Below are 15071 nucleotides of genomic sequence, written 5' to 3'. Positions count from 1 at the left end.
AAACAACTGGAAAATTTTCTGAAATTTCCTAAATTGGTTCCAAAAGTTTCTGCTGCAGGATTCCAGCCTTTTAGATATAATTTTTGAGATTTAGCTACAAAAATTGCATGTGAACTCTGAAGCAGGCAACATAAAACAAAATTCATAAAACACAAATATGGTAATTGTAAGATTCTTTCTGGATAATGCTATTTTAGGGTGGTATTATTGTAGCCGTCTCATGAAAAATCTGTAGCTAGGGGGATGATCATTGCAAAAGAATACAAACAGAATATCCTCAAACTGATTGATAACCAGGTCACCAGACATGTTACAGATTAAGAATGATTGAATGACTAGTGAAAAAGTAGAACGTAATAATGGAACAAATCGGAATAAAGATTAAAAACATACTTTCATCACCATTCCCGTCACCAAGAGCACCTAATCTCCGCATCAGTTCTGCAAACTCTGGTTTTTTTAAGTATTCATGTACAAATTCATGTGAATTCTTCTTGAAAACAAGCTCCAGATCATACTGCCATGACACGGTGGTACCAAACATGTCAGCCAATGTGCATTAAAAATGACATGGGGAGATCGTTGGAACAAATAAGAAATTAAAAAAAGTATGCCATCAGTCAATGTCCATTGATAATGACATGCGGAGATCCTTGGTACACATAAAAAAATTGAAAATGTATGCCATGGTATGGCAAAGGGGATCATGCTACAAGTAGGCAAACTAAAAATAAGAGATAGATACAAACAAACAGGGGAATCATAGGGAATTAATCAAAATGCAAGAGAAATCAGTTTGACTAAATCTAATCATTAAGCCAAAAAAACAAAAGACAAGAACATGAAAAATCACATTACAAGGTGGACTTCCTACAATGAAGCATATTGACAAGTATTCAATGTAAGAACATGTAATCAAAATTATATGTGCAAAGAATTTATCCACAACATATATGTCAAACCAACCTCTTCTGCTAGTTCTTTGAATTTATGAAAGGGTACAAGCCATTCTGGACAATCAACTGCATCCTGCAAAATGTAAGTTAAATTTCTCATTAACAATTACACAATGTTCACAATCACTTCTCCATCATGGTGATCTCAAACATCCAACCTTTAATTACATATTCAATTTGCTAAGTACAGTCCTATCATACATTCTAGTAAATCCCAAACTTATTGACAATTATAACAATATTTCAATCCGTATATACTATATACAGATAAATCTGAAACAATTTAAATTAAAAAAATTCAAATAGAAAATACCTGTCATTTCTCAAAAGTTATGAAAAATTCAAGTCTCATAAATACAGAAACTTGGCTGTATAAATGGAAATTTAAAGAATATGAATAAAAAAGAGAGATATAGAATCTGCTTTACTGTATGCTAAAGAGTACTGAGGAAGTAGAAACTTTGCATCTCTGCTCTCATTTCAGAGATGGAATATAATAAATTAGGTGAACAGTCATGAACAGTCTCAACTCTCAAGTATCTGCTTTCTTGTATGGTAAAAAGTACCAACAAGGAAGTACAAACATTGCATCTCTGCTCCTATTTTAGAGATGCAAAATAATAAATTAGGTGAACCGTTCCAATTTATCCAGAATACTATCACAAAAGACATGATAACAAGCTTTAGGCAATACTCTAGTAACTACTAGATAATAAAACTAAAGCTTTAGAAAATAGTTATAGATATAGTGGAACTCGACTTCAGTCAAAAGGGAGAAACAGGACGTAAATACCTCCACACTCAATCAAACTTCTGCCATTTCATCAAACACATGAAAACAACTAATATTTTTCAAAGCCTCGTGTTTAGCGAATTTTCAGGAAATCAACCTTGAGACTCGTCAAAAGGATAAAAAGCCCAGCTGCAAATGAGAGGACATGCTAATTTAAAGGAAAAACATGTCACTTTAATTTTCCCAGATAATTTTTTCTGCTGCCCAACCTTCCAACCACCTGAGGGTAGAGCTTCTGCCTCCAAGACTAGAACTGATTTGATCAAGGTTTCCTTAAGTGTTTATTTCCAAGAACAATGATTGCAATGGTTAACAAACTCACTTAAAAAGTGATTTGCAGGAATTAGGGAATCTAAGCAGCTTCCTGTAACTTCTTGAAACAAAAAGCTTATCTTTAAGAGACCACCATCTTGATTTCATTTTTTTTAAGAATGTGAATCAGCTGGCTAACAGCATCAAAAAGTTGAGATCGTGCATTTCCCTTTGTCTGAAAATAAGCAATTTTTCTTCTATTTGCAAAAGTCAAAATAATAAAATCCAAAAGAATTACCTTTTTTCACTTCAATTTCAGTGTTGCCATTTCCCATATCGGAAAGCTGTGATTATTATTGCTTGTGCATAGTGTGTGGTGCATTCTATGCATCCCATAATTAAGTTTATTTGGTACCTTATCTCAGAAATCGGCTTTTTGTACAAAAGAGGTGGAGAGAATTCACTAAGGCATTTAGGGTTCTTCCACTGCTTTTCCAAGCTATCATTACCACACTGCATTCACCTAGTTCATGTTTTTGTTTTCCTATAAATTTTGGCCATCTTTGTTGTGTATTTTGAATTTTTCCACATTTGTGCAGTTTTTCCAACTGACTCATACAATTGAGTCCACCATGAATGATACAGTAATTCATACCAGATGAGTCTGCCATAATAATCTCAACTGTTTGATCCCCACTACCAAAATATCGGATAGAGGTTGGTTGCCAATTTTTGAAGGACGTAGATTGGAATCATTGTAATAAAAGTAACCAAATTAAATAATTATGAATATAAACAAAATTTAAGATGGTCAGAGGCAAGAGCCAATAGCACAACAGTAACTTGTGAGCCTCTCGTGTGGGATGTTTTATGTGGGTCAAGAACAAGACATGAAAGGTCAGGGGTACACAGCAGACCCACCAAAACAATAAAGCTTCTCTCTAGCCATACAATTATATGTCTATCCTTTCATCACCCAGCTTCATAAGGAGCAACGCTTTTGCAACAAAGCTGCCAATAAAAAAGAAAGAACCGTCTATTGCATCATGATCTATCATTTTCTTAATTCATTGTTATGAGTCAAAAGATAGTATCATCAAGAAACTATGCACTTCCAGATTATTTACCACTAAGAAGATCTTCCAATATGTTTCAGCACACATATGTTTATCAAATTCTTTCTTCTAAGTCATTATTTTAGCAACACTGATTTGATAGCTTCTCAACAGTGATGCTGCAAGACCAGTCTCACAATTTTTGGCATAAAATTGGTCAACAGGCAGGTTATAGTTAATCAACTTGCTTCCAACCCTACCTCCAGAATGAGCCTATGTAAAAGTAATACATACTTTAGAAGTCAATTCTAAAGAAAAGGGCATTGATGCTTCAAGACCAGTCTCACAATTGTTTATGTAAAATTTATCAACAGGCAGATTATATTTAATCAACTTGCTTCCAACCCCACCTCCAGAATGAACCTATGTAAAGTTAATAAATACTTTAAAATTCAATTCTAAACAATAAATCAGAAGTCAAGGATGAGTCTAAAACAACTATTAGACAACATCTAAAGAACTTAAAGGAGAAGCTGCAGTAGAGTGATTTCGTATGTAAACATTGAAAATATCTCCAAGGAGAACTCACGCCTTCTCTTTCCATCTTGACTTTGAGAAAGCTAACAAGACAAATAATTTAATAAACATTACGACATTATCTAACTCCTCCCTGCCTGATGGTTGGTTGTCAAGCGTCTTCAAAACTTTGGGGATTCCAAGTTGGTTGCCTATCATTTCAGCAAACGTGTGAGACCAAAATTGAAAACCTTGAGCCTTATCTCTACTTGGCCCATCAGCTTTAGCCAGTCTTTCAAAACCTTTTTCCTTTAAACCAGTGTAGATGTAACTAAACATATTGTTGGTTGTAAGTCCTTGTCTCCACCTGTTTTCTGAACTCATAATATCCTCGCAAATGAAAGATTTGAAGTAAAGATAAAATAAAAATTTTATCATTTTCTGTAATGCATCTTGAATCCAAGTCCTTGAAGTTCAATAATCTATCAACATCAAAAGCCCATTGTAGAAGGATTTTATTTGCTATCTTGATGACCAGCCTCAAATGAAAAAATGTTTAATGAGTTCCAGAGAATGTAGAGTGATGTTATCCTTGGCGGTACCATTTATTACCAGAATCTTAAAGGTATGTTACACTGATGCATTTGTGAACAAAAAACTCATACTATAGTTGCAGAAGCTGATTCTGAACTTTGTGGATTTCACATTAGTAGCCACTTTACCACAAGAAAGCTTGTCTTAATGGATATTAATAGCCCACTCAAGAAAATGACTCGTTCACCTTTTCAATATTACAAATATTGCTAATACAAACCCTAACAACCCTTGCACCCTACCGTTTGCCCTTAGCATCTCTGCTTTGAAACTCTATCTTATCGAAAAAATCACTTTTTTTTAACCAGAAAGTTAGATGCAATATCATTGCCCTCAACCAAAAGGTCTACAGTAACCATGTTTATACTTAATCCAATCGATTGAAATCCAGAATCCTTTTTACCATTACAATAAGACATGTTCTAAGAACCTGTGAAAGATTCGCTGAGACATTACAGGTCCAATATCATATAGACAAACAGAAGCTATTCACAAATTCCTTAGAAACTGCTTAAATACTGACAATTAGATAAAGTAAATAGGCCTGACATCTCAATTATTGCCCTACCTTGTGGACCTGCTGCATCAGAATCCTCACACATAATGGGCAATCTCCTTAGTGTAATGTATGGAACATATATAACCTTTGGAAGATAAGATATTTCCCCAAAGAACCACTTGTTTGATTTAACATTGACTTGATCAGAGAGACTGAAAACCTGTGAGAAAATTATAAGAAAAGGACAGCCATAAGCTCTGATAGTTATTATCTTTTCAGCACTTTCTGATATTCTCTTACATTTTTTATTTTTACATTATTTTGCTTCCATTCATTATTGTTTTCTATTATTCATAATGATAGTATTTTGCTGGGATTCCATTCTTCTTGAGACTGCTTGCTGTTCATATTTATGTAATCTTGGTCCTGTCTTTTATTTATGCTTCTGATTTGCCAAATCTTATTTGTTCTCAGCAGGGGTTGACCATTGCAAAATTATTCCCTGCTCCCCTATGATTAACATTTTATTCTTAAACTTGAATATTCCTAGACGGTGCAAGAACTGAAAAACATAAAGCACTAAATGCTATTTTATACTGCACTTCCATCCTCTGAAATGTCATCTTGAATTTGATAAGATAAATCAATTTTCTTTAATATCACTAACTAATACACAATTGCAAATTTCCTTAATTAAAAAGGCAATCTATTTCAATTGTCTTATATGATAGTACAAATAAAGGGTATTCAAGGTACTTTGTTCCTACCTCTACACCATTAAAGGGACAATGGCTTCAAGAGACTGAAGTCAGATATCCAAGAAAATATAAAAGGACTTTGCCAAATTGATAAAAGACAAAAGGTACGCATGAAAAGCATCAAATGCCTAGAAATGTTGAGATTCCTCAATTAAGTCTAAAAATTATATAAAAGAAAGAGGACATCACCTCTCCTTGGGAAGACACATTTTCATCAAAGTAGACAAGGAAAGCATCTATCAAAAAAAATGGAATTTTGGGATGTGCAATTCTCTCTTAAACTGAAACAACAATATTCCTATAAATGGCAATAGATTGGAAAAATTTACATGTTTCTAATATCACAAAGAAATTTCCTATAACTGTATAATCAAAGTTATCAAAAAGTATCTTTGCCAAGTTGAAATATGTGACCTAATCAAAAGACTTATAACACTAAATATTACATTTCAGCTTGCATCTCCATAAAATGTTTGATGATAGGCTTCTGCAGTAGGTTCTTGATTGGAATCATCAACAGTCTGGCAGGTAAGAGAAATAATATCTTTAAATAAGAATAAACTCCAGATCATCATTGGTTCAAACAAAGAATGGATTATAAGGTTTACTTCAATATATTCAATCATATTCAAACTCCAGAAAATACATAATCCACTAGCAGGAAAGGATGCATAGCTCCAGTTGGCATTTTTGTAATTTATCAATCCTCGCTGTTAATATATTACCATGGCCTCTCCTCCCTAATCTGCCTTTCAAGTGTGCAAAAGGATCTATGAATCAAATTTTGATTTGCAAATTATACCCTGCTAAATTAAATACTCCATGATTGTGTCATAAGGGTCAATAGAAAAGTGAGGCTTTTAACAACATTTCTAGGAGATTTTTACAACCAGATAATATAATTACTAATTACTAAATTAGTGACCAGACAATCAGCAAGCAGGAATTTTTCTAACAGACACAATTTTGAATGCAACAAAAGACATTTCCTTCCAATTTTATTTTCTTCTCCCAATCATGATGATTGAAATGTATACTGAAAACAAAAAATTACTCAGCGAAAATGTGTTTTATACCTCAAGGTGAAATGTATACTGAACACCATAAGGATTTGATGACTTGAACTTCTGCAAATATATAATAACAAGGGAAAGTCAGATGTCAAATAACAATCTACATATAACAAGGTAGAAGTGCATCATTATTGATTATAGGCACTTAGGAGAGGAATGAGTCTGATATGCCTTACCTTCTGAGCATATTTCTCATCAAAAGATATCCAATAAACGCTATTCCCAAACTTTAGTCCATCAGCTGCAGTAAAGTCAAAAAGAATATATTGAACTTTGTATACTTACTACCTTCAATCATTTGGAGCTTTGGATACATATAAAGTGCTATTGCACTCTTCAACAGCATTAAAAAATAATGAGTAACCACTAAAATAATTTCAAAGTGGCAAAAATAATTGAGCGCATCTAGAAAAACATATTTTTGTACAATCATGATTTGGCAAAATACTTGTTTCATTATAAATAGTTAATTCATACTTCTGAAACTCTAACTGGGTATAAAACTTGGCGAAGATAATATATGACTTAGAATTAAGCTTCGCAAAATTTTTAAACATTTAAAAACAGAAACATTTGTAAAAGAACCTTAAAAATATGCATAAGCCCGAATGTAAAGAACGCGTGCATAGTTTTTTCTTCATTTATAGATCAAAAAAAAGGACTTAGAATTAAGCTTCGCAAAAATTTTAAACATTTCAAAACAGAAACATTTGTAAAAGAACCTTAAAACTATGCATAAGCCCGAATGTAAAGAACGCGTGCATAGTTTTTTCTTCATTTATAGATCAAAAAAAAGGATTTCAACACAAATCTGTGTGTGTGTGTGTGTGTGTGCATGCGCGTGTGTGTGCATGTGTGTGCGTGTGAGGCCTGTAGACACCCTCAAACACAATGGTGACAAACAATTTCATGCTCTAGCATGTAATGTTCATCCAAAGAAGACCCTATTGACATTTTCCTTTGTATCCTGATGACCCTATTGAATTTTCTGAAGAATACGAGAAAGTATGGTTTTTCATGATTGAATTCATGGTCAGTAATGTCTGCAGCTGTATAGGTTGAAACACTGGTATTATAAAACAAATTCCTGCTACTCTGATGAAGTAGAAAATAAGAGTAATTGAAGCTTTAATTGAAGTTTACTCTTATATCAGCCATCCTCTATCTATCAAATGTATTTTTCTTTTTCTCTTATTTAGATTTACTATTTAAAGAGACATCATTTTGTTCAATGGCAGTTCCACAAACACACACATTTATGATCTATACGCTTATTTGAAAGATCATGAGTGGTGAATGGCACACATTCTATTAATAGGGTTTACTTTACAAGATTGTCAAAGGCAGGCTGTAATGTCCCCTTATTATCTATTTAGGCAAACTAGGAATCTCATTCCACAACTCTTCTCTTTCTATGGCAAATTGATGTTTATAAACAAGCAATGGAAGATAATTTATGAAATTGGATCAATATAATAATAGATAATTCAATCTGAATCTTGTATTACACAATGTCTAATTATAATGTTGCTATGTTAAATAATTGAAAACAGTCTTATGTTGTATCTGATATAACAATTTTACTAGGTAATGAAGAAAGTTGTATCACGAATACCATTTTTGCAAAGCTTGGGGTTTTACGAACTTGATGATAATCTTCCTCATAGACTTGGCATCTTCCCAATTTTGGCAAGCAATGAATGGGAAACAAGGTTGTTGAACTAAGGCTATCAGGTGAGTTCGTCATCAACTCTATTGTCGTCCTTTATGCCTTAATTGATTATTAATTGTTTGGATCTTTCAGTCGACGTTAGTAATCGTAAAACTTGGTTTCATAGAATACCCACTATGATTTTGTTCAAAACTCGAGTATTCCATTGCAAAGTTTGAAGAACGAGCCATTAGGTCATTAACAATTGCCCACGCTAATGATCCTTAATATATGTTGGTGTTGATGTCAATTTTGTACTACTACATAACATATAGCAATTGAACACTTGACATGGAATATCAAATCTTGAATTCCTCTCTTGAAAAGTTAATACTCACGAAGATATAAGCAAAACTCCAATGTTCCTTACACATGTGGATACTAACTCAGTATATCGATGTGATTTGCTAGTAATCGCGTGGGCAACCTTATGCTATTTGTTTAAGGACAAATTGGACTTTTGGTGGGATGATGGTGACAATGTTTTGTATGAGTTCCAAATGATGTTGATGGAGATGGTGATGATGACGGTGGGTGTAGTGCCAGATAATGTTGATTGCACGAGGAGGCAATAATGCTTCTAATGACTTTTACCTTCCTAACTTTCTAGAATGAAATTCAAATACTCAACTACTCGCTATTCTACTCCTACTCCTATGAATGAAAAGATTAGCGAATGGACATGGATCGAATTTAATGAAAGTTTACTAGCGGCTCTACCTCCATAGATGCAATGATTCAAGGGAAAAGGACTAGTTTACCACACAAAGCTTCCCAACAAGCCGCTAGGATGCTAGTGGCCTAGTTATAGATCCCTATCAAACATCCACTAATACTACCATGCAACTATCCATCTACTCTTACTCTTACTTAACAACTTCTTGAAATAAGATCTACTTTAGCAACTTCAAAGGAAATCTAATTCTAACTATTGGAGGTAGAAACCATGCAACAACACCAAAAGTTCTTAATCACCATGCAAGTCACAACAATGAGAAAGAAAAGCGATTTTGGCATTATCTTACCAACAATTTTCTTCGACCCTTCTACAAATGAGAGCAAATGGCCTTATATAGAGGCCAAAATTTACAACCGACGGGAGAGATAAAGAGGTAAAACCAACGATCCAAATTGAATCCTAGAAACCCTAATTAGGGTTGCCACCCTATCGACCAATGAAAAGACACCACCTCATCAATGGACCAATGAAAAAAAAGAAAAAGTGGCAACCAATGAGAAGGCACCAAAATGGTAGCCAATCAGAATCAGACACCTATCCTACCCAAGAAGAAGGAGAATTTGCCACTTGGGCTTACATCAAATGATCTTCTAATATAGTTCTACCCTTTTCTTTCATCTTTTTAGCCAAAGTGATGAACTTGGCTAGCTTGTCGTTGACTTCCTTCATAGGAGGGCGAAGTGTATGTTTCATCTTGAGTTCAGCTGAATTCATCATGCTACTTATTGCTTGCAGTGTCTTCTCATGGTCCTTCTCATACTCTTTTGCATATCCGATAAAGGCATTGAGGGAGGCAAGGGTACCCAAATGTTTCCTCTTGATAGCAACATTCCCCAACTCATCCAATCTCGATCCAAATTCGGTCTCATTGATGTTCTCCTCTTTGATATCTTCAAAATCAAGCGCAGCCCCAACATCGCTCATCATGGTTGAAATGGAAGTGTCAATGTCGGGGCTGTGTTGTGCAATCTCATTCCGTATTTCCTCAAGTATTCTCAGTTTGGTAGTCAAGGCAACAAACCAAGACTCCATCGTACTCAATCCTCCTTCCTCTACCAACATGGCTCTTTCCATATATTTCTTCGGTAGCTCAATGAATGCCTATAGCCTGGGAATGCCTAAGTCCTTGACTAGAAGGAAATCCTTCCACTCACCTTCAATTTTTTTGAATTTATCTCTAACAGCCACCAATGACTTGAATGTCGAGACAAAGGAAGGCAAGAAATTTCGCCCATCTTGAATTGTATCATGGATCCAATCCTTGACTTCACGCAACTAAGCCTATACCTCTTCTGTGTTGCTCTCACTATCTTGAGGAAGGGCTACCTGGTGCAACTGTTAGATAGGTTGGCAATCTCTCCAATACTTGTTCTCAGCCTCCAACTTTACAATCCTTTTGTTTGCCTTCCTCAACCTTTCTCCAATTGAAACAATCCCTTCCTGGATCTCCTCACATTCCATGTCATCCATGATTCTTCCCAAGTTAGGCTCAACTATCTCATATTCCTGAGCTACAATTTCATCCAATGCCTTGTTAACTGTTGGTATAGCAATCTGAACCTTTCCGTGGCCATCACTGTCACTCCTAATTACCTTTTCCACTATTTCTGCAATTTGTTTCTAGTTCTCACTATCAACCTTTTCTACTAATCCTTGGATGTCTTCAATTGTTCGGACAATCACTACCTCGCCTCTTGGCATAAGCATTTGCCTTAACCATAGTGGTGCAGTGCATCTCCCCAAATTTGGATTCGGTTTGACTAGCAAAGCATCGCCAACGGCCTCGGGCACCTGGCTTATTTCCTCAATATCAATTGGCCTATCTTCTTCTTCACTAGTGATTGTCATATCTTCTCCATGTTGGTTCTCTGAGAGAGGGGAGTACTTGGTGCTATCACTGTAACCACTTGATTCTGAATTAGAGCTCACCTCTACCGTAGTCCCTTGTTCACTTGTGTTATCTTCTTGGCCTCTAGCCTCAACTATGCTCTCCCTTGACGGCACTGCATCCTGTCTCTTTGCTGGAGGTTCCTGATGTTCTTTACCCTTTTCAACCTCCAAACCTCTCTTCTTGCTTCTAACTATTCCTTTCTGTCAGCTACTTCCTTCACCTTTTTGTCCTACTGATTCTGCTGGACCTTCCTTTGGTTTCATTTTTTCATAAGGTGTACCCTCTGACTTTGAAATTTCCTTAACCTCCCATTGTACCACGACTTGATGTGCAAACCAACTGCTCTTGTAACTACCTCCAAGGAAGGATCCCGGTGATCATTCCAATCCATTGGATTCAACTCCGTTCCATCCACTGGATTATAATCTTCTCTTAATACATTTTCATCATTCTCCAGTGGATCGGGAATATCAAGGCCTCTCCATCTGATTGCCCTCATCACGTTCACTAACAATCTTGAGAAAGCTAGCTTTCTCACGTGAAAGTCATCCCGTGCATTGGCTCAGAAATCTTCTATAGTAGGAACATGTTTGAATATATTTCTATGAGATGCCTTGATAAGACCATTAGGATCAAATCATTGCCTTGCTCTATACCATGCTAGATGATACCATTCTAATTCTTTCTCTGCAGTTGCAAAGGCGATAGGATTGGCGCAACTATCATTGCCAATACCAAATGAGAAGGTAATGTCTGTCTCACCTTTGAGTTTCATCATTTTGTCATAATGCTCAAGTCGCCTAGCCAATTCCATCAAAACTACCTTGTCAGGTGGGTACCTTGAAAGTCTCTTGGGACATACTGTGCTTTCTGCTACTCTAATATAAGTGAATTGTGGAAATTGGATGAACTAGCTCCCATACTTCTTGACTTTCACTTATGCTTCCATGGAGAGTCTCTTAGTAGGTGTCCCTTGCAATATCCTTATCGTTTTCATGGCAAAGGCGTCACAAAATATCTTATAGTCTTTGTTGTTGTGCAAGTGAAGTTGTGGATAGTATTCATGCACCAAACATTGCCTTGGCCCATTACCAATTACTCCTAAGGCCTTAAGTCTCGGATTTCCATACAACCTCGCAATCAAATAGAACAGATAGGACGCATATAGAATTGCTTTTGATTTTGCACGGTCCTAAGTTGCAATTCTAGGTTCTCGCTTATGATCCTAGCCCAATCAAATCTTCTTTTTTTCCTTTTTCAATTTCATCAATAAAGAAGTACATCCAATTTTCGAATTGCATACCTCAAGCTAGGTCCATGATCCGGCTGAGAAGCACAATGAGATCGCCATACTTTGATTTGAAATCTAATACAGTGAGCCTTGATGATCTAGTAACTCCTTTCTTGCCTTTGTGTAGCCAATCCTACTTTAGATGAATGAAATAAGCCTCTTGGTTGTCCTGGAATAACTTAGCCGCCTAGTCCATCATTACCACTGTCATGCTTTTGTACTAGGGGATATTGAATGCTTCTTCAATCACTTGTCCACCAATGTTGGCTAACACTCTCTTCCCTTCATCAAAAATTATGAACTTACTAACCTAATTAAACTGGGATGCACATTCCATTACCAATTCTACACAAGGCAAGGTAGGAGGGAAGGCTGCCGTGTGTACAATTCCACTTTTGTAAATCTTCTTTGCCATAGGGGATTGTCCTTCATTCAATCTGTCCTTTAGTTTTATCATGTTAACTGTGCCGATATTGGTATCACTTATTCGCCTCACTTTAGAGAAGAAGGTGGTCTTAGGCATCATGTCTTCCTTGTCTTTTTTGGTGTTCGTTCCTTTTGAGTTCGTACTTGCACTAACATCTACCATCCAAAACACTTATTTCTGCCCCTTCATTCTAAGTGATATGGACTACCCTTATCGATCTCCAACCTTCTTTCTATCGATGGATTCTAACTTATTTCTGCCTCGCCAATTCCTATCACTACACTTATCAATCTTCAACCTAAGGGTGGGACTATCACTTATTTCTGCCTCTTTGTTACCTTAGGATGGACTACACTTATATCTCCCAACTTCATTCCTAGGGTGGTCTAGCTTATTTCTGCCTCACCAAGTGTCCTATCATAAAATCTACACTTATCTCTCCAATCTTCAACCTATAGATGGGATGATGAAGTGGTGGTTGATGAATGCAAGAAGAACATAAGGGAAATGGAACCAAGCAAGAACAAGGAGTAAATTCCGTCTTTGAACCAATCTTCAGCTCTAAAAATGAATTGAATTTTACTTTAATTTTACCTTCACCAATAGTCGGGCTCTCTTTGAATTTGGATCAGACTTTGAAAATTCAAGCCTCCTTGAAAAATTAGAATTTTAATCTCTTTGAAACTGCCCACACTTGCCCAAAAATCAGACCTCGGATCATGTATTTCCTTCACCAAACAAAACTGCGCAAGCTGGAAATTGAAATCGCAGCCCTTCTAGAAAAATCAAACCTCCACAAAATTGCCCATGCAAGAGGAAATTTCATATCTGCTCAAAAAAATCGCTAAGGGTAGAAATTGCAGCCCTTATTGAAGAAGAAAATGGATGCCAAACATGAGAAATCTGCTCCAATAAAAATTCGTACAAGGGTGGAAAACGCTTCTAACAAAAAATTGCCAAACAAGAAATCTGCTCCTCCAAAAATCGCTAAACAAGAGAAGAAAGCTGTGATGGAATGAAGAAATGGGAGAGGAAGGAGCCCTCTTATACCACTTTCCCTTTACTCCTCTAAGCTGGCCGACTAGCACCTATAGGAGAAGAAAATTAAATTAGTGTCTCATTAATGGTCCCAATTTAAATGCCAAGCCAAAATTAATTTTGCCAATAGTTTTCCATAATTATGTACAAAAGACGAAGTTTTCCATTCCTTGCCAAGACTTAATTTGAAAACGCAGATGATTAAATATTCAGGGATATCACATAAGTATGCATGGAATGATGCATGCATGTATGCAAGAGGATGTATGGATGCATGTATGTATGCATGCATGGATGGATGCATGTATCAATGCATGGATATATGCATGCATGGATGGATCGATGGATGTATGTATGCATCTATGCATGTACATAAGTATGTACCTATGCATGTATGTATGTATGTATGTGTGTATACATGCATGCATGATGTGTGTATGTGTACGAACACATGTATTTATGCATATAACATTACAAATGCATGTCTATATGTGTATAAATGCATTTATGTACGTGTGTATGTATGTAGGCATGCATGTATGAAAATATGTGCATATGTATGTTTGTACATATGTGTGTGTGAGTATAATGCTTTTTTTCTTACCTCAAACACTGTCGACCTGTATAATGTTCATGCATGGTTGTACAATTATTTTCTTGGAAAATTTAAATGCATACTGCCTTATAGGACCTGTCCAACAATGGAAGCATGAACTTTGCCTGTAAAAGCTTGTTTTGCCTCATAGGACATACGTTAACCATGGAACACTACCTTTTGTAAAGTTGTTTTTAACTGATGTTTCCTGGAATACCCCTCAGTGTGTATAAACAGGTTTTGCAAAATTGATCTAAATTTATTTGATCCTTTACCAAGTGGACACCAAGTTTTCTATCTAAGGCATGCTTCTTTAATCGAGAACACACCTAAATATACTGATGCTAATTTCTCAGAAGAACCATTCTTCCCCCTTGTTGGGCATGCATCATAATGCAGCCAGAGTTGATTTCTTATGTTCTGATAGTTTCCATTTGCAAGTGGACTTCTGAACAGGTATTTCAAGATTTTTCCCATTCATGCATAGAAGATGTAAGAAATTTTATTCAAGGAAGTGGTGAACATGTTTTGAAGTTTATATCGAATTCTTACATGGAAAGTGATCAAATATGCAAAAGAAATATATGGTGGTGATAAAAACTTGATGAGACTAAAATTGGTCATGGTGGTTTGAAGAAGAAAGTGAGCCCTTCATATTTGAAATTCAAAATTTTAAATACATAGGTTTTTGTGGACCTATTGGCTCTCAATCTAAAGGAATGTTTTAAGGGCTAATGTGTTGTACATGACCGAGAGGAACATGGAAAGGCTGGCAAGAATCAATGTGGGTTTGCAACGATGGCAATCCCTGCAAAACAATCTTTGAGATCAGAGGTTTGGTCCCCTATCAAGCTAATGGCTAAACCTAAAGTTGCTTGCACAG

General features: G+C 35.8%; 1 protein-coding gene across 2 annotated transcripts in view; it reads right to left on the bottom strand.

The window, feature by feature from the left end:
* Window positions 1–15071, bottom strand: part of LOC149552882 (mRNA capping enzyme family protein) — a 256559-nt gene that overhangs the window by 87537 nt on the left and 153951 nt on the right. For both annotated transcript variants that reach the window (XM_089788424.1, XM_089788423.1), the window contains exons 9-12: window positions 6673–6737; window positions 6500–6550; window positions 967–1029; window positions 394–517 (exon numbers count right to left, since the gene is read on the bottom strand). In XM_089788424.1, coding sequence (XP_089644550.1) covers window positions 394–517; window positions 967–1029; window positions 6500–6550; window positions 6673–6737 — 303 coding nt within the window. The remainder of the gene's footprint in view (window positions 1–393; window positions 518–966; window positions 1030–6499; window positions 6551–6672; window positions 6738–15071) is intronic.

The sequence above is a fragment of the Cupressus sempervirens genome, chromosome 6 (assembly GCF_028749045.1).
Source record: "Cupressus sempervirens isolate cs-2001-9-10 chromosome 6, ASM2874904v1, whole genome shotgun sequence".
NCBI lineage: Eukaryota > Viridiplantae > Streptophyta > Pinopsida > Cupressales > Cupressaceae > Cupressus > Cupressus sempervirens.
Note: the sequence above shows the minus strand (reverse complement) of the source record. Positions and strands in the feature narration are given on the sequence as shown.